The 21,590-nt window shown below is 31.0% G+C and overlaps 2 protein-coding genes across 4 annotated transcripts; one reads left to right on the forward strand and one right to left on the reverse strand.

The window, feature by feature from the left end:
• The first annotated feature begins 6,268 nt into the window (after positions 1-6,268).
• LOC108469696 (histone H2A variant 1) lies at positions 6,269-8,441 on the forward strand. Of its 3 annotated transcripts, none has more exons than XM_017770689.2 (3): positions 6,269-6,392; positions 6,561-6,684; positions 7,639-8,441. In XM_017770689.2, exons 2-3 carry the CDS (start codon positions 6,571-6,573, stop codon positions 7,933-7,935), a joined length of 411 nt encoding a protein of 136 aa, XP_017626178.1. In that variant the 5' UTR covers positions 6,269-6,392; positions 6,561-6,570; the 3' UTR covers positions 7,936-8,441. The 3 variants fall into 3 exon arrangements, with proteins under 3 accessions (XP_017626178.1, XP_017626179.1, XP_052887636.1); XM_017770690.2 differs by having other exon boundaries at positions 6,278-6,392; positions 6,571-6,684; XM_053031676.1 differs by lacking the exon at positions 6,269-6,392 and adding an exon at positions 6,403-6,424.
• A 1,736-nt stretch (positions 8,442-10,177) lies between these two features.
• Positions 10,178-15,608, reverse strand: LOC108469695 (peptidyl-prolyl cis-trans isomerase CYP63). The gene is made up of 14 exons (XM_017770688.2): positions 15,467-15,608; positions 14,692-14,780; positions 14,503-14,557; positions 14,087-14,175; positions 13,425-13,449; positions 13,262-13,300; positions 13,061-13,178; positions 12,796-12,956; positions 12,368-12,707; positions 12,135-12,274; positions 11,785-11,938; positions 11,352-11,696; positions 10,892-10,972; positions 10,178-10,811 (listed from the first exon to the last, which is right to left on the reverse strand). The coding sequence occupies exons 2-14, from the start codon at positions 14,767-14,769 to the stop codon at positions 10,457-10,459; spliced, it is 1,980 nt and encodes a 659-aa protein (XP_017626177.1). The 5' UTR covers positions 14,770-14,780; positions 15,467-15,608; the 3' UTR covers positions 10,178-10,456.
• Positions 15,609-21,590: the final 5,982 nt, after the last annotated feature.

The following is a 21,590-nucleotide window of genomic DNA, read 5'->3' on the forward strand; positions in this document are numbered from 1 at the left end:
TACCCGTGTGCGTATGTGGTTGCAGCTTGTGCTACCTATAGTTTGAATGTCGAACAATATATCGATGATGTATACACACTTGAATGTACGTTGCGTTTTTGGGGTAACGAGATCCATGTATTAAGGGATATATCGACATGGGAAGTGCAATCGCCTGCATTCGAGATGTTTCCTGATCGGTCACTACGTAGGAGAGTCAAAGGTAGACCGACAATAACGAGGATTCGAAACGACATGGATGTAAGAGAACAAGTCGATCCAAAGCGTTGCACCATATGTAGAACAGTTGGCCACAATCGGAGCAAATGTCCCCATGGAAACGTCTACACTGGCCAATCTTCACGGTCTGAAAGAAATTAAATGTTGTAACTGAGGTCTGTTTATATTATGATCTTTTAGAAATAAAGTTTGTATTATTTAGTGTTAAAATTATATTTAAAATTAATAGTTGCAACTTTTAATACTTTAAAAGATTTTATAATAAATTAAATAAAAAAACACTAATATATAAGTTGTGAAACCTTAAACCAATACAACAAACATCACATAATACTTGAAATTTACATAACTTAAAATTGGAAATAACCAATAGTGGTATCATCGTTCGGGGTATAATGGTTTACGGGCCTTTGTTGACGGGGTGGACGTTGAGGTGTATTGTACACATCTGAAGGATTGGCAACTGGGTCGATCATGGCCTAAGGCGGGGTGGAGTACATGTTATTACCAAACATATCAACTGATGTCGGTGGTTGCTCTAGGTCAAATGGACTCGAACCGCCTATATCCGGGTGATATGAACTCGAACCACCCATGTCCGAGTGATATAAACTCGAACCACCCGTTTCCGGGTGATATGAACTCGAACCACCTATGTCCGGGTAATATGAACTTTTCTGGGACTTATCACAAAAAGTGTCAACCCATTGTCCCGATGTGTTTAAAACTTGGTTCTCCGAGTCGGGCTCCGCCATATGTTGATCCTCTACCTCCACCGTAGGTTGATTTCCACGTCTGTAGCCGTGACCTGGTACTATCATAAGTTGTCCACCATATAAATAAACTCGCCATCGATTCATGTACCACTGCATATATTCAGTCGAGGGACTGAAGTCAAACACGCAAGAGTGCATCTCAAGTCGCCTGTCGTACTGGGTATTCCATAGTGCTACATAACATTGATGTTCCACGCTCCAATCTAATGTATGTCTCCACTGCATGGTCTTACCGTGGACATCAGCAAACTGTTGTGGCTCGACCGGCACAAATTGTTTACACCTAAATTATCGCATAACTCGATCACCGTTGTACCACTCAACAGTTGAGAAGTTGAGCACCGACGTGTTAACGCATCACATACGAGCTTCAGCGTGAACCCTCTGAGGAATAAGGGTTGCAATGTTTACTGCAGAATACGGCATCCACAAGAACTGCACAATATAACATAATGAGTCAATTCACATCACATACTGTAAGTGGATAAGTTAAATAAACGTTACTTAAACTATATTAATATATATTACTTTCTCTTTGGCGTATGCCTCTATCATTTGACGGTAAATGATTAATGTCTGGCTCGCACCAATTCCCGGAGACGTCGCCCATCTGAAATCGAAACAAACACGTTGGCAGTTAAACTTTGAAAAATATTATCCACACTTTTAAATGTTAAGTATAATTTTGTTTTTACCTATTTGTAAGTGGCCACGAATATGGTTGGTGCCTAACAGCCGCTAGAAACGACATCCTATATAGAAACCAAGACTGCAGTAGACCCAGACAACCAGCCATATTACTAACCCCATGTTTTGTTGCACGACAGAGCTCATAGTATAATGCACCAACACCGCAGATCCCGCTTGTAACTACCTGACGAAAAATCCTCCAATAGAGGCAAGTACTTTAAGTGGACTCTATTAGACGTGTTGTTCGGCGAAGTACCCCCAATCACCGCAAAATATAGGCTCGAGCATACATCACCTCCTTTCGATGGCGGGTTTCGATAATCGCTTAAAATTTGCTCTCAACCATGCTAATGTCAAGCATATGAAATTCTGTTCCTCATCACGAGGGAATCGTCCAAGCAGTCTGTGGCATACTACAGAAGGTTCCAACACTTTGCTTCGACCCGTGACCATAGCACCGTCAACTCGTAAGCCAAGTTGCATAGCGACGTCTTCTAATGTGGTAGTGCACTCCCCGCACGACATGATGAAGGTGTGGGTCTCCGTACACCACCGCTCAACCAAGGCGAATAGTAAGTTTGGCCTCAAGTCAAACCTCCGGATCAATATGACGTCCCCAAATCCGACCAATCGTAAGTATGGCATGATCCGCTCGTCTGAATCGTACTTGGGAAAATGACACCGCAACCTCAAAACCCGATAACCATCCTATATGGTAAATTTTTTATAAAAATATGATAAATCAATTATCTGTATAATTTAAACATAAAAAAAATATATTCAAGAGTAAAATTGAAAAGTTGAGAAAACAAAAATATCACACTTATATTTTACCAACGTAACCATTCTAAGTATTTTTTATTTAAGTTAAATTAAATAAGTAATAATATATTAATAATAGAATGAAAATTTGTCATAAAATATTAATAATAACACGTAGAAATTAATGTGATTATTATATCCTAACCATAGTTAAGCATTAAATTAATTAAAATAAATATATTAATAATAAAAGAATGGGAGAAATTACAGAATATGAACTGGGACTAGTAAAATTACAAGAAAAGAGAAATTCATCGAAAACAACTCAAACTCCACCAAAGTAAAAAATAAGTCCAAACCGTAAAGCAACCCAAGAGAAGATGATTGATTCAAGCAAGTTCAATTTGACACCAATAGCTACAATACGTATATATTTCTAATTTTAAAATTTTATGATATCTTATTCAAATTTTAAAGTGAGTAATAGCGAAAAATTGTTTTCAAGGAATACTAATATTTTTTATATGATAAAATTTAAAACATAAAGTATTTTTAAACAAATACTTATGTTTTCTAGTTATTTATAAATTAACTAGTAAATAATCAAATATATTCACTTTTATTATTATTGTTTTAATAATATATATATTAAAATTAAAAGAATTTTTTTCATAAATCGAGCTCGTCAAGTAATAGTTTTATGTATTAATCCCTACATACCATCTAATAAATTAAGTATGAAATTAGTAAAAATAGAGTAAAGTTTTAAGTAAGTCGATTTTAAGGGTAGTTATTTTAAAAAATGAAAATATCCTAATTTATTTTTATAATATATCTATTCTATTATAATTTGTGTGATTAAATTAGATGTTTGGAGGTGAGTGCTACTAACTTTTTATTTTAAAGTATACAAATACAATTACAAATAATGTATATCTAAATCAATTATAACAAAAATAAAGTATTACAAAGTATAATCAAATTAATAATCTAAAATGTTCAATGAAGCTAAATAATAACTAATTAGAGATAAGTATTTTAAAGCAAATAAAACATGTTCAACAGAGTAGCGATTAGCAAAAAAAAATTGAGAAACTAAACCGAATTTTTTTTTAATTTATAATAAATTTTACTGTTTAAATCGATCATCGATGAAGTGTGATCCGTATTTACTCCAGAAGATATCTTCAAATATGTATAATATAAAAAAATAAACATACAATACAATTATTTATTATATTACATTAACTATAAAATATAAAAACAAAAAAATAAAATTTTAACAAACGTATCTTTTTTTTTTTCCCTCACTCAACTTCTTCATCTATGCAATGGGGGACCAAGCCCCACCCGTATATATAACAATTTTTTTTAAAAAACAAAACAATAAAAGAGTTAAAATAATAAAAAATATATTTAATATATATTTTTTAAATTTAAATTATATTTAAATTTATTAATAGTCACATCATTGACATGATGTGACAAGTTATAATAAATATATATTTTAATTTAAACTTTAAAATTTAAATACATACATCTAATGTTAAAAAAGAATTTAAAAATAATATTTAAAATTATAAAAATATATTATAAAACATTTTAAATATACATTACAAAATTTTTAAAATTAATAATAAAATAAATAAACAAAATAAAATAAGAAAAAATAAAATTTCAAAAAGTAAAAAAGGAAAAGATAAAATTTTAAAAAAATTTAAAATATTATGATTTCTTATATTATTAAAAATTATAATTTTTAAATGTATTTAAAATTGTATTTAAAATTTTAAAAAATAATCTCAAAATACATATCTAAAATTTACAAATATATATTAATAAAATATTTCAAATTTTTAAAGTTAATAATAATAATTAAACATAAAAGAAAAAACAAAACAATAAAAGAGTCAAAAAAGAAAAAATATATTTAATATTTATAAAATAATATTTAATATATATTTTTAAAATTTATATTTATATTTAAATTTATTAATAGTCACATCACTGACATGATGTGCTAGTTATAATAAATATATATATATATATATATATATATAATTTAAACTTTAAAATTTCAATATATATACCTAATGATAAAAAGAATTCAAAAATAATATTTAAAATTGTATGTAAAATTAATAAAATATTAAACATACATTTCAAATATTATAAAACTAATAATTTCAAAACTAATTTAAAAATACATTTTAAAATTTATAAAAATTAATTTCACAAATATATATATATAAAGTTAAAAATATTTTTAAAATAATAATTAAAATTTTAAAAATATTATAAAACATTTTAAATATATATTACAAATTTTTAAAATTAATAATATAAATTAAATAAGCAAAATAAATTAAGAAAATAATATAAAACTTAAAAAGAAAAAAACTAAGAAAAGACAAAATATAAGAAAAAAGTAAAAAGTAAAAAAGTAAAAAAATATAAGAACACGACAATCGGAAAAGTGGTGGCGCCATTTAGAATAACTCCACCCAAAATGGAATTTTTTTTAAGTTCCCGCTTTTTCGATTTTTAGTATTTCCTAGATTTTATCTTGGTGGCGCCATTCAACATGGCTCCACCAAAAAATAATTTTTTAATATCCCTGGCTGACGTGGCAAAGTGGTGGCGCCATATCATATGGATCCACCACTTTTTATTGTAGAAAATATGTTATTTTTATACATAATTAAAAGGATGGGTTATTTTGATAATTAATTTATTTTTAAAGTTATTTTTATAAAAAGCCTTAGTTTTTCTTAAGACAAACTAACTTAGTTTTTCTTAAGACAAACTAAGGTTTAAAATCTTAAAAGTTATTTAGCTCAGTTTATATATTCAATGAGTAAAGTAGATAGTTTTCCCAATTCCATTTGTAAAAGGATTACTAATGGAAAAGTAAAAGTTTCATTATATTATTTGTCTAGGGTATAGATAATTTTCTTAAAATGAAATAATTGAGTAGATAAGATAAGGCGTAATAGCTATAGGATATTATTAAATGGTGAAATGAGATATTATTTGTTTAGTGTAGATAAATTATTTTTGTAATTTCTTAAACTAAAATAATTGATTGGTAAGGAATAGAGTTAGGGTGAATTTGAATGGATAGTGTATCTACTTACGGTTAGTGTAAAATAGCAGTGATAGTAAGATTAAATATTGTAATGTAAGATAAAAAAAACTAAATACATTGTACCGTACATCATCGCCCATCTAAACTCACCCTTAGTGTTAAAGTTTCTTAAAATTTGGAATAGAATACTATTACTTTTAAGGCGGTTTAAATTTTTTATTATATTTTAATGTAAATAAATTTATAGTAAAATTATACATAATTCCTCTTAAAAAATTAATATTTTAAACCGTAAAAATAAAAGGGAAGTGGAGGTGGATTAACGTCCAAGTGATATTAGTGTTCTCTGTTCTTCGTGCTCTTGCTATCTCAACATCCATCGAATGCCTGAAGGAGAGATGGCTATAATATAGTGTGTTTTGGGAGCTGATCTTGGTGAATTTCTTCTTAATCTTTTGTTGTTGTTTCTATTGAAAAAAAGGTGAATACATAAATATTGTTTGTTACTAATGGAAAAAGCCATTATTTCTCCACCATATCATCGGCCATGGCTGAAGCTTTGCAGTTGGGACATGTAATCTTCATTGATAGCCATTTATTGTTACAGGGAAGCATGGCTATTGAGTCATAACCGTGGAATTTATGGGGTCACACGTACGGCATGGAATTCAAGTAAAAGAAAAGGGTATTTACGTAATAATAAAAAATTTTGAAATAGCGGAATTAAAGAATTTTCCCGCCCAACATAACCGCCATCTCGAATTTAATATCCAAACAGATCAGAATGAAATAGAAAACCCTATCACTTCCCAAATAAACCCAGAAATCTTCGCTTTCGAGCTTCCTGTTTCTCTCAGGTCTCTCGTAACAACATTTTTTTTCTTCTTTTGTAATTCAAATATTTCGATTTAATTTTTTTTTAAATATTGAACATAGCTCTGATTAGCGTTTAGCAGATTCGTGATTTTACTAATTACAGATCGTATTATTTTAGTACTGATTCAGAGTTATTTTTCGCTGCTAAGGTGAACGAAGATGGCAGGAAAAGGCGGAAAGGGGCTTTTGGCGACGAAAACAACCGCAGCTAACAAGGACAAGGATAAGGACAAGAAGCGCCCGGTTTCTCGTTCATCTCGTGCCGGTATTCAGGTATTTCTCAAAACAAAATTATTTTCTTGGTTTTCAAGAGGTGTTCGTCATTAATTTTATCTATCTTCTGTCGATTTGTTTAGGCTCAAGTTTCTTCCATACATGAATATGATAGATCTTTGGAGAATTTTCTGATAATAATATAAAATTCTTTTTCCGTTCCCTTTGTTAGTAAAGTACATGCTAAAGAAATGATATTCAAAGTTTAAAATGCTTACGGTTGAGGATCGAGATGTTTAGGCTCAAGTTTTTCCATACATGAATATGATAGATCTTTGGAAAATTTCCTGATAATAATATAAATAATTTTCTGTTCCCTTTGTTAGTAAGCATATGCTAAAGAAATGATACTGAGAATTTTAAATACTTACGGTTTAGGATCGAGATACTTGCAAATTGTTCGTCAATTTTTTTTCCATGTCGAAAGACTGTTTCTTTAGAACTATCGTTAAAAGATCGAAATATAGCAGTGAATCAGCTTTTAGAAAATGCTGGGATTTAATCTTTTCTTTTTTCCTGTTAAATCTACAACATCCCTAGGCATTGTTGTTTCCCAGGTCTTGAGTTAGCTATATATACTTACTGTCAAATTATGGTTTTAGGATCTCTATTATACTCAAATTTGGAATCTAGCTTTGTCTTTAATTTAACTTAATTTGATCTAGTACTTTTATAATGTCATTAGTTTGTTAATTATTTGGGTCTAATATAAAAGATCCATGTCAATATGATGAGTTAGAAGAGATATCTTAAGAAAAAAATGTATCAGTAAGTTAACAGAAATAGTTAATAATACTAGTTGTTTACTAATTAATAGCATTCTAGGAAGTAGAAGCATTAAATCCTAAATTTGGGCATTGTAAGGACCAAAATCATAATTTGATCATATATTTATCACTTTAAAAGACTCTTAAACTTCTATTTTTTTTTTCTCCTTGATATATATATTATTAGTTCCCGGTGGGTCGTATCCACCGTCAGCTCAAGTCTAGGGCTTCAGCACATGGGAGAGTTGGGGCAACAGCTGCTGTTTACTTGGCCTCTATTCTCGAGTACTTGACTGCCGAGGTTCTTGAGTTGGCTGGAAATGCAAGCAAGGATCTGAAAGTGAAGAGGATCACTCCAAGGCACCTGCAATTGGCCATTAGAGGGGATGAAGAACTTGACACCCTTATCAAAGGTACCATTGCTGGAGGTGGTGTCATACCCCACATTCACAAGTCCCTAATCAACAAAACCACCAAGGATTGATTGCTTTTGTCTGATTCTTAACTATTTGAGGTACTTTTATCTGTTCCTTGTCTTTTATATCTATGTGGTGTTAGTCTGTAGGATTGTTGTTTTGGACTTTGGGATCTTTGTTTATTGTAGGAATGATGTTTGTTGGATAGATTTAACAGTTGTTTCTCTTAATGTTTTGTATGTACTTCTTTGGAATGTTTAACCATGCAAACATTTCTTAAGATTCATATGATCATATATGAATATTGTAACATGAATGTAGATAGTGTAAGGTTTCCTAGGTGTAAGAAGCTTTCGAAAGAATTAGTTATTCCAAAAAAGTTTAGTATTTGATATATTATCAGTTTAATTCCACAAGCAAAGTTTAAATATTGTCATTTTAAAAAAATTACTATACACTTTAAACTTTGCTTATGGAATTTAAATGTTTTCCTGATATGTATTAAATAATTTTCTGTATACTTACATTGAAAAGGAAATAAAGGGGGAAGTAAACACAAGCATGTTGTTTAGAAGCTCGTATCTGCAGAACATGCATCAGATATTTAAGATAACAATGTATGTTATGTAACATTTCTTGGCATCTTATATATCATAAAGGCATGCATAGATAGACTAAAACATAAAAGTATTCACGATACTTCGCAACACCCCTTCAGCATCATTGTGAAATAATAGGGTTAAACAGTCCAGTGACGGTTGACAAATTCCGAGTGGATTGAGACATTACGTCCCATTTTTGCGAGTGCATACGCACAACGATTACCATCCCTAAACGTGTTTTGAATTCTGTCTTTCTCAAATTAGGAAATGAGGGTCTTGCATTCTAGAATTAACGTTTGCAGCAATGGATTATTGATGACAGTATTCTTGATGAACAACAAAAGTAGCATCAAGCTCCATAATGATTTTATCTATATTAAGCTCTCTAGCTAAATGAAGGCCATCCTTGAGTGCCAATAGCAGTAGGGATGTGTCTATAAATTCCCGCAACCCATTCCGTTTACTATCCCTGAGATGGACATATCTTGGCATTAAAAGGTAGAGAATCAGGCATAGGCAACCTGGTGAGTCGCGCGGCCTTTCGAACCATCTAATCCCGTGATGTTTTTATAGGACTCATTTGTTCAATCAGAATCGATCCAACATTATAGGTAAAAAGCAACTTGTTTGAAACCAGAACATACGATTCCAATAGAAGCAAGAGTTAAACTGATTACACCATCTATTTTTGGCTTGATTGATATGTCTTTAATTAAATAAAGCATAAAAAATTATAAAAATAAAAATATTTAACAAATAGAAGATATTTAACAAATAGAAGATATTGATTCAATGTCAATTGATATAACTTTTTTAATTGGATTAAAACTTAGATTGATTTTTTATTTAATTAATTCGATTAATTATTTGATCTAATTCAAATAGATTTGAATGGAGAATATTTTAATTACAATGGAAGTAGTGGATTAGGCCAAGTGTCCGTGGTAAGCAGCAACCTGAGGGAAACAAAAAGAAAGGCAGATGCTAATCTCGATCAAACTAACAGATGAATGAGCTAATAAATTAGAACGAGAAAACCCCAGGTAACACGGCTACCTCGATACGTAATTTAGCAGAAAGAGTTTTTTTTTTTTTTATAAATTCCGTGCGCTATTTAGTAAAAATAAGGCTAAAAGAGTTATTTTACTTGCTTTATATCAAATCATTGTAATAGCAAAATTAACGGGGAGGTCATGATTTTAAATAAAAAATAGTACAAGGTTTCAATGATTCAAAAATAAAGTATAAGAAGTAAAATTTAAATTTTAGAAGAGTTATAATCTTTGACATATTTAAATTTTTAAAATTTTAAATTTTAAAATTTTAATTATCTTATATACTGTTCATGAAAGATTTAAGGTGTGATAAATGTTGTAGAATAAATAAGACACTTGTCACATCCTCGATTTGTTGTTCAGGCATGACAATTTTTTTGAAAAGATTACAAATTCAAAAAATATTTTTAAAAATAATAAACAAATAAATAATAACATATATATTTTATAATTATAATAAAAGTAAACATTTAAAATAGTTTCACCCCAGTTCTTACAACTTTTTAGCCAGGCAAACCAATTTTTTACCATTCAAAACCATATGGTTCAAGCAAACCATTACTATGATATACGCAATAGATAGAAACGTAAAGAAAACCATCACAAAAAGAGGGATTCATCCGATTAAAGCATATAACAAATGTTGAGTCAAATTTGAAACAAAGCACATAGAACATTCCATAAGAAAGAAACAGAGTTTACTTAATTTAGGTAACACCGAGCATGCCTCTTGCTATTTCAAATAAGCTCTAGAAGTATTAAGTCACCATGCAAACAAAAACTAGAACTATTTGCCAACTCTAAATCGACAATCTAAATAGCATATGATGATCAATAACTGCGTGTATAAAAAAGGCATGCCCTCTGAAACACAACCAAGACAAATAGCTATGCTTCGATTAAATGTAAATGATGTCATGGAAGGCATGGATTCAATCTGCATAAGACACCAATCCTCTTTGTCCAGAGGGTGAGCTTGATTTTGACGTGTTTGGAGACTGCGATTTTCTGTTGCGATTTCTTGATGGCGAGATATCGGGAGATCTGGAATGTGAAGACGCATTACTCTTCGACCTAGAGGTCTGGACCCTGATTTGTTCTCGTGGGGAGCGTTGTTGATCATCGATTCGAGGACCAAGACGAGATTTTAACCCCTCGCTTATGGCAGGTCGTTTGTCTCTAGGACTAGGACTTCGAATAGGACTCTGGCTCTCACTACGATCTCTGTATCTTCCCCGGTAATGAACTGGGCTGCGCGAAGGACTCCTACTTTTTCTGCCTTCACATCTGCAAATGAAAATAAAAGCATATATAAACTATTTTCCAGTCTAATTCAATGAAATCTGCATTTGTATCTGAAAACGAACCTGGGGGGACTACGGCCTCTTGGCGGGCTTCTATAACGTCTTCGTGTTGATCGATCAGAATGATTTCTGTAGCTAGAGTATCTTCACCAAAAGAATAATATGATATTAAGATTTAAGGGGGAAACATTGGAAAAGTACCAGAGGTTAGATCAAAACTGGCATGGTTAACGAAATAACTAGACATTTACTCAAAAAATAGATAAATTAGTCCTTGTATGTTAGATAAAAAGCAAACCCACCCTTTCTATTAAAAATTTCATCCATTTTTACTGTTAAAAAATGACATGGCTAACAAAATCACTAGACAGTTACACGATGCACGCCATGTGTACCTCATGCTGACATACAAAACCAGTTTTTAGTAGTAGAAAAGGATGAAAATTTTAACAAAAGGACCGGTTTTCTCTTGATCTAATGTGCAATGAATACTTTTGTCATTTTTTGAGTAGAATGGATTTACCTATCATGGTTTCTTTCGGGAACATTTCTTCCACCATAAGCATAGGATCTAGGTGGGGAACGTTCAGGAGAAGGTGTACGGTATCGACGTGCAAAGGAAAAACGGTCAGTGAAGCCACGGCCTTTTCTTACGCGCTTTGATGTGCCACCCGGAGATGGACTTCTTGAGGCAATACGCACTTGGTTGGATGCAGGGGCTTTCCTTGAAGGACTATTCAATGGGCTACGTGAAGTCCTTGCACCAGATTTCCTGGAAGAGCTTCTAACATCATCTTTTGGAGGACTCATGCTTCGGCTGCTTCTGCGGCTGTTGTTTGGCCCCCTTTTAGGGGTTGGGCTCACACTTCTGTGAAGCATATGGGAAAAGGAAACATTGTCAATGAAATTATAGTGTAGATTTCAGCTAAGAGAAGACAAACTGATAACATAAAAACCTCAATCTATCCGAGCCATCTGCATCGGTATGTAGGTTAGTAGCAGCAGCCTTGTTGCCATGACCATTGTTGGCAAGCTCATCACTTTTAGGTGACAATTCACCTTCTTCATGTGAGTTGTCCTCAGTTACCTTCAACTTATTCCTTTGTAGTCCTACATCAGAATCAACCATTAGTTGTTCCCTATATTATATATATTGGTGCAAGTCGCCTGTGCTAATAATGCCCAAATTCAAGTGCCGCTAGATTCAATTATGATAGCGTGAAGAAAGCTAGAATCAAGAAATGGAATATATATATGCATGTGAAGACAAATAGAGAGGGGCTAAAACAATAAAGGATGGAATTACCAATATTCTGTGGAGATTCATCTTCAGCTGGTTGGGATCTGGAGATGGGTTTTTTACGACGTAAACTGGCCTTTCCATCATCACTGCCACTGCTAGTGGTTGTGCCCTCGCTTTCACTGTCAGTTGAACTATCTGAACTCCTGCAATAAAGCCATTATCAACAAACATAACCAAAAAAAAAAAGAAGGGAAAATATTTGGAGGATTGTCCTTGAAACCAGGTTTTAACCAGACCATTTGGATTTGCGCTTTGATCTTTTTCCTTGCCGACCTTTTTTCCTCTCCCTTCGCCCATCCTTCCTCTTTTTCCCACGTTGATGCTTGCCTCTTTTGGCTGACTTCTTTCTCCTATGTCTTCTTCCATCACTTGAGGAACTTGACTCAGATGAAGAGACATCAGAATCTGAATCAGAAGAATAGGAATCAGAACCGGAATCAGAGCTGTATGAATCAGATGAAGAATATCTCCTCTTTCTTTTTTTCCTTTTATCCTTCAAAGACTTTTTACTTCCTCTAGCATGTTCATCATCCGAACTGTCCGATGAAGGAATTTTTCCCTTCCCTTTCCCTGAAACTAAAACCATAGTGAAAAAAGTAAAATGAAAAGTTGGCAACAAATCCAGAAATTGTCATAGTAGTGGTTAAGACTGCTTCAACAGTACCTTTTGCTTTTCCAAGAGCATCCTGAATTTTACTTTCGGAGGTTTCACCACAGTCGGATATTTTTACAGGTTGCACAGGCTTTCCATCACTTGTTCCAACAAGCTCAATTTTCTTCAAAACTTCTACTCCCTTGATTACCTTTCCGAAAACAACATGTTTGCTGCCAAGCATTCAAGAAATGACAAATCCATTGCTAAGGAACATAGAAAAGCTCCATCTTTACAGTCATACCAGGTAAATAAGTAATAAGCAAACATTAAATACCCATCAAGATGAGGTTGGCGCTTGAAGGTTATAAAGAATTGAGATCCGTTTGTGTTTGGACCACTGTTTGCCATAGAGAGAACACCAGGTCTGTCATGAGTCAGTTTAAAATTCTCATCTGCAAGGAAACATAAACTTTAATGATTAAGTTTTGACTTGATTCATAGTAAGATACTTAAGTGCTGACATGCAAAGGCCTACCTGCAAACTTCCCTCCATAAATACTTTCTCCGCCAGTGCCTGCAAATCAATTAAAGCTCTTTCCTTACAAGTCTGGGCATACATTTTGATGTCAAGCAGAGAGTCTGCAATCTCTCAAAAATAACAGAACAAAATTTCCATGCATTGGAATGAGCAAGCATACCATTTCCCTTTGAAAAGTCACCACCCTGTAGAAAAAAGTAAAACATACAAAATGGAAAAGTTTAGCGCCGTTGAGTACATGCTTTTACACGTAAAATTAATAGATACTAGCTCCCCTCACCTTCCCTACAAAGCAAAAAAATAAAAGTACTGAGCTTTTCTCTAATTTTAGTCACTCTGTGGACACCCATGATGACTAACCAGTTTAATCACCAGCAACAACAAGCAGTAGCACCAAAGAGGTGAAAACAAGGCTCAAAAAGTTCAGGTTACAGCACTAAGATCTATCAATTAATACTCAGCAGAGAACTTACTCATTTAAAGATAACTGAAATATTTTCCTAGTGATTAATTGGCACCAAAGTTTAAGTACTGACCTTACTGTTTCAGATAAAGGTCATTTAGAATGATTATATACAATTAGACCAAAGAGATACATGTTTAATTGACTGCAGATACAAGAAATCTGAATCCTATCAACCGAATAAGATATTATGATAGAAAAGTAAGATGTTAATCAAACTAAAATTACAGCTTAGAAATAAAAACTTTGCATCACGGCAAAAGGTAGGACATAGGAGAAAAAAAAATGAAACAAGAATCATCATAGCAAACACTCCTCTGATTAATTAAAATGATTTGTAGAAAGAGTGAGTAACATACTTGGGCCATGAATCCTTTGATTATTCGATGCAAAAAAGTTCCTTTATAGTGCAAGGGTTTCCCGGTAGATTTTCCAATGCCCTTTTCACCTATAGTTTAACACAGTTCAATATAATAAAAAACCCTGACAAACTTGTTTGCAAATACAGACAATTAGTTTATAAGACGATAAAATTTGAAGCAAGGCTTTGTGTGATTTATCCTAGTCAAAGAAAAAATATTCATGGGATAATTAAATCTTGCTTTCGTAGACTATGACACAGGAGACATTTAAAGAATCTAGAAAGACCAGAAACTATTAATTAATAATAGGTTCATCAATACTGATACACAGTAACAAAGAGAAGACAATCAGTGCAAGCACCAAAATTAAGTCACCTGCCACTAACAAAAATATGGAACATTTTCAGGAATACCTGTACAGAGTGCCCGGAAATTCTCAGCTGTCTTAGGAACAACATCTGCAAAAAGCTGTAAATTTGGAAAAAAAGAACTTTATCTTTATCCTTAAAATGAAGTTAGACTCAGATACTTTCCAAATGTTCCCACAAAAAACAGGGAACAAAAACGGAGTAAAAAAAGCCAGTAGCTGGTTTTTGGCTTACCTCGATAATAATTCTTTCCACCAGATCTCCACCAATTGAAACATCGAAGAATACCATAGGGTTTTTTTTTTTACTCATCGCTCCTCAAACTACAAAATAGTCAAGTTACACCACAATGTTAGTTCATAAAATAGTCTAATAGATTAATACATAACAAAAAAAAAAAAAAGAGTTCACTTTTCGATGCATGTGGCACATAAAATTCTACTTCATTCTCACATATCAAACATACAAGCTTCTTCAAGAACAATTCTTTCAGCAAATTTTGTGAATAAAATTCCCTATAGAAGAGCCCTAAAATTTAAAGATGTCTAAACTCCAGATTCACTTACATACACCCTTTCAAGCTACAAGCGATGCATATCCTCTAAAACAGACCAATGCTACGAATATGATATGCATTCGCCACTGTATTTATTACTAAAAAAAGTCTAAATTACAACTAAATAATGTAGCGTTTAACAATTTAGTTAACGCATGGCGACAAACCTACTGTAACCGGAAAAACCCTAAATCCTAATTTTCACACTCAAAAACTCTTGATCTTCTTCTTTAAGGAGAAAATAAGCTTAAAATTTAACTGAAATGCTTAAACTTGGAAGGTTAAAGATAGCTATTTACTGCTCAGAAAATCAGAACGGATCAAACTGATACAGAAGAAAAAGCCTAAAAAAACAAAAAGATACAGAGTATTGAAGGAAGGCAACAGTTGGGAGAGCAGCGAGTCGAGCTGAGTAAACTCGAGCTAGAGTTCGAAAATGGCGGCGATAATTACCGATTCACCGAAGAAAGTGTTGGCTCGTGCTGCACTTCTAGCTGCTTGCTTATGCTTAGCTTCTTTGTTGAGAAATTTGCCCTAGTGCTAGTAGTTTCGCAAATATCTCCTTTTCGGGCTTAACAACTATTGATGATTTTTTTGCTTTATTAGTTAACTGATACCTGAACTATATTCAATCCTCAAATTAGTCCTTAATTGTTTTTGCCAAAATGATACCTAAATTATCAATTTTGCCTCAATTTACCCCAAAACAGTAAACCTTGGACACTGTAATTTTTTTTTTGGTAAAATGACACAAAATTGATAGTTTATGTACCATATTTTTATTAAAAACATTTAAGGATTCATTTGAAAATATAGTTCAAGGATTACTTTTATGAATAAAACCATGGTTTTTAAGGTCTAATTCTGCCTTTTAACCCTTGAAATTTAGTTCTTACGTTTGATTGGAATAATTTAATCCTTTGCTATTTTGATTTAAAATTTAAGATTTAATTAATAAAGATTTTTGTTAAATTTATATACGATTCATTTTAATAATAACAAATTACAAATATATATAAAATATTACAAGGTTACGAATTATTTATTTAATTGACACTCAGCTTCCTATTTTAAAATCATGTGCCTCAAGTACCCAACTGCCCAAGTGTTAATCTTCTCACTATTTTGTGGGATTATAATTAATTTATATATATATATATATATCAATTTTCCATGCACATTAATTAAAATAACTAATTGAAAATATTTAAACAACAATTAGTTTTAAGCCAAGTGAGAAAATAGTTATATATTTTATAATTTAATCAATATGTGAAATTGATAAATGTTGATGAAAGATATTTATAATCTTAATGATTATAAACCAAGTGAGAAAATAGTTATATATTTGATAACTTAATTAACATGCCAAATTGATAAATGTTGGTAGAGAATACTTGTAATCTTAATGAATGGCTGAGATTTTTAAATGAAGAGAGTAGAAGGACTAAATTTTAGTTATTTTCAAAGTATAAAGATTAACAACAAATTTTACCAAAAAGAAAAGTAAAACTGACGTAAAAAAATTTCCGTTGCCGGGACTTGAACCCGGGATCTCGGTGAGAGCCGAGTATCCTAACCACCTAGACTACAACAGATTTTGAAAAGCATGAAATTAATATTTCTAGAATAATGAAATAAAAAAAGTTTAAACAATGAACGTTAAAATATGTCATGAATCCCTATACTCTTAGTAAATCTGGAATTTAGTCCTTGTATATTTATTTCGAGGAGTTTAGTTCCCCTACTTTTCAGATTTCAAAATTCAAGTCCAATTATTAACATTAATAAGATTATTTTGTTAAATTCATGTTCATTATAATGTTATTCTTTTAGTTACATTGTTGCTAAATGAGTGTATATATATATATATATATATATATATATATATATATATATATAATTTCAAATTATCATACTAACAAATTTATCAAAGAAAATAATTGTGTTAGCAATTGAACTAAATTTTAAATTTGAAAAGTAGAGAAACTAATTTCCTAAAATAAAAATACAGAGACTAAATTTTAAATTTAAAAAAACATATTTTAACCTTAAATTAATTAATAAATAAAATGATACAACCATTCCATTCAAATCTTTTTTATATATAAAATAAGATTATAAGGCATATTTCGTGATCAATAATAGGATCCCATCAAAATACTGGTAGAGTTATTCATTGGTTGGATCAGTTGAGTAAAAATTTATGTCTGCTTTTTTAGGTTAGGCCCAAAAATAGGTCTAAAATTTTGCTCAAACCCGTCCAAATAAAGATACTAAAATTAAAGCCCGATCCAAGACGTTTTAAAATATTTTATATTATTTTTATATAAAATAAAATTTAAAATATAAGACATCAAATACACTAAAATATTTAAATAAATGTTTCCCAACAAATGAAAAAATAAAAATAAAATAAAATCCTTAAATAACACTAAAATTAGTGCAGCTTAACAAGTAAATACCTCTAAAATAGTAGCAAAATTAATAATAGAACAAGAGTTAAACAATATCTAAATAATAACAATAAAATAATAGCAATACGATAGCGAAATGATGGCAAAATAATAAAAAAAAACAACGGTAAAACAGTAACAAAATAGCAGTATTTTTTTTTTTTGCAAATTCGGGTCGAGTTGAGCATAGGCCGAAAGAGCTTACTCGAGACCTAACCTGTTTAGAAAACAAGCATTATTATTTTTTGTTCAAACTCATTTTTCAAGTCTATATTTTTGCTCAAATTCTCCCATTTTTTAGTTAGGCCTTTGGACTGGATCACTCGGTTCAACCCATAAACAAATATAATTGTTGAGGGCATCAACTTTTCAAAAAGTTGACTCTCAAAAATAAGCAAACACCGGCACCTCGTCCGGAGTAAATTGGCAATAAATACCATTTAAACTTTTGAGATAAACTCGTCGTTGAATCTTAAGAGTAGATGCAATAGTAAGTGAATCGCACTACTAGAATGTAACACCCCTAACCTGTATCTATTGTTGGATTAAGGTCATGAAGTATTACCAAACTATACACAGCTTAAGAAATCGTATGTACATTTCCTTTATAGCATTTAAATGATTTTTTTATATCAAATTTTTAATACATAATAAATTTCATGTGCATACCTTAAAACATTCAAACCCAAATATTAAATACATGTTATTATATCTATTTAATTTAATAAATTTCAAACATATTATTTAAATAACTTTACATGTGTGCATGGTAAAAGCCAAACATACTATTACACGCCAATTCAAGTCCCAACATATATGCAACCTCAATATTATTACTATATGGCCGAACCTAACTTTAAAGCAATATATATATATTGCACATCTTAGCATACCACTATGAACCATTAAATAAGCACAGAATAACCCATTGTACACCCCACTCGCATGCAAATTATTATACACCATTAATATTCACATAACCAAGTACACATGTTCATACTATTGGTGGAAACACTTATTTTACTTGTGATAGCCGACTATAGATATTTACTTAGTATTTCTTTTTACTATTCAAATGATCATAATTTCAATCATCAAATATATTTACACAAGAATCATACTAATCCATCACATAAAATATCCCATAAAAATACTTCTAAAACCAATTTAGTAACATAGCCGAATACATAATGTACTTAATATTACTCTTTTACCGAATCATACAACAAAGATCGCAAACATATATTCTTCATATTAAGTTTATTAACTTGGACTATTCATGATACAAATTATATATTTCTAATATGCCAATATTTAATCACAACTAATATATATATATATATATATATATATATATATATTACTTATCCAATAACCGTGTTTATCTTGATTAAACTAAATCATAAAATTCAAAACATATCAAGTTTGTCAAACTTACCATATTGAATAATCACAAGCTATACATATTATTAATTTAAACTGTAAACATATACAAAACACACCATATATATATGACTTGCATTTTACTTATCTAATATATTACATATTATAACTCAATAAGCATTTGTTATTTATATATGCAAATGTCGAATCATCAATCAAATATATTCATTATCTAAATTTAACATTTAACCAAATATACTCGTTAACCCACTTTAACCAATATTATTATTAAATACAAGACACAATTGAATCATTACAATAACGACTTAACCTTTAAATACCAAACCACAAACAAGCCTATCACAAGCATATGTATGAATTTCATCTATCACAAACCGAATATAGAAGCATGTCATTTACTACTCCGAACCGATTTGCAAGGCAAATCACACATCCTAAATAAGTCAATAGTAAACCACAGCCAAAACACATTCATCACCCATATATTAAGTTTAACTTGCACATATATATATATATATATATATATACACATAACCCATGACCAGAGTTACTTAAACATTAAAACATTAGCACTAGGATCAAACCATTTTCGCATTACTTTATATACATACGCATCCAAAATAAACTAACACCAAGGCTAGCCTATACATGTCATAAGATCGAGTTTAACTTATAAAATACCGAAACCGTAGACAGTGTGATGGACTGTGCTGACGATTCCCGAGCTCGTAACTTAATCCAAAATCTATAAAACAAAAATGAGCATACACACAGAGTAAGCTTTTATAGCTTAGTAAGTCATAAGCAAATAACAATTCAAGACATTATCAATTCATCTAAATCAAACCGTAATATACTATCATAGCTACATTTAACCCCACATTTAACATTTCATATATATATTCTGAGCTTTTATAATAAACCTTATCTTAACCGAATGTACATATATATATACTCAAAATATCAGTCGATTTCAAAGGCATATTAACACCATATAACCGAATGTTCATAGACTAATATACATATACTCATAAATCCAACTTTAAAACTCATACTTATACATAGCATATAATCAAAATTGTAACACCCCTAACCCCAAACCGTCATTTAAGCAGGCTACGAGGCATTACGGATATATCGACAACTTATGGATATTTTACAATTATTATAACATTCATAGTATAATTGAAGAATTATGTCCCTATAATGGACTTTCAAGCCCAACACAAGTATTAAAGTGGAATGAAACGGACTTGTTCGAGTATTCGGAAATATATATATATATATTTTTACAAAAATTTCGACAGAGATTTCTTCTTAATTTTTTTACATAAAACCCCTGCAAATTCAAACCAAAACCACCTAATCCAAAACCAATGGCACAATCAAAAACAATTTAAACCTAAATATATCTAAATCATAACCAATTCATTAACATAGTCATTTAATAACTAAACATTCATAATATTAATCCAAATTAACTAATAACTTCATTCATTTTTTTTCATTCCAACTTATACCAAATTATATAATATAATATTTACCATTTTATCAAACTAATAACAAAATATGGTATACCATTCTTATAACTAACTTTACAAGTATATCTATATAACTTATACAACACCTAGTACATGCCACTTTCAATTAAGAAAGAAAACATCACCCAAAATCTTTTCATTGAAGTCGGGATCACTCGGATGTCGGACCAGACACTAGACTTCTATTAACTCGCATGACGAAACAATCAGACGCCGAGTATTTCATACTCAAGTGGTATTACCATAATTCAAATTGCAATAGCAATTAAAAATAAATAAAATAAGAACTCAGCATCAAATAACAATTCTTTTTTTAGTTATCATTAAATAACAATAAATAAACAATCTTTAGCTATTATTCAATTTTAGTTACAAATCACATTTACGTGTTTTAATCACCACAATCATTTTAAATCCATGCATTTCATTTCCAATCTAAATTTTCAGTCCACAATTTTAATTTCTTTCATATTCACTAGTACAATCGATCAAATTCATTTGAACTTCTCATTTCAATTATTCACCCTATTAACATTTCGGACTTTAACGGATACACGGATTCCAACCCAAACACACCAAGACGGCACATTGTACCTAAAGCGGTACATAGTACTGATCAAGATATCGACACATAAAGTGCCTAAAACGACACACGAGGTGCCCGATCGACACACGAGGTGCCCGATCGACACACGAGGTGCTCGAAATACGACACATAAAGTGCACGATCGATAAAGCCGCAAATCCGTACACTTCCATATCCTATGGCATGCCAATTATATCCGACTTAGCCCGACTAGTTAATAGGGTATTTCAATTCTCAATTCTCAATTCACTTTCATTTACATTCCAAGATTACTTTTCAATTAAAATTTTCACATTCAAATCAATTTACAATTCAATTATACACACATTCACCATTCAATTCAATTCTCATTCAACTCCAATATCAATACTTACCTTATAATTCACTTATTAAATATAGAATTGATATATAGCATTTAATAAAAAGTAATTTGAATTATAGTAATACAAACCGTGAATTTCTCGTTTTAATCCTCGATAGCTTTCTCCTTTCCTTTGTGCGCCGATGTCTTGGGTTCTTTGTTAACTACGAAAATAATAATAATTTATAATCATCAATATAACACAATTCAATTTAATCCATGAGCCTAA

The sequence above is a fragment of the Gossypium arboreum genome, chromosome 8 (assembly GCF_025698485.1).
Source record: "Gossypium arboreum isolate Shixiya-1 chromosome 8, ASM2569848v2, whole genome shotgun sequence".
Classification (NCBI taxonomy): domain Eukaryota; kingdom Viridiplantae; phylum Streptophyta; class Magnoliopsida; order Malvales; family Malvaceae; genus Gossypium; species Gossypium arboreum.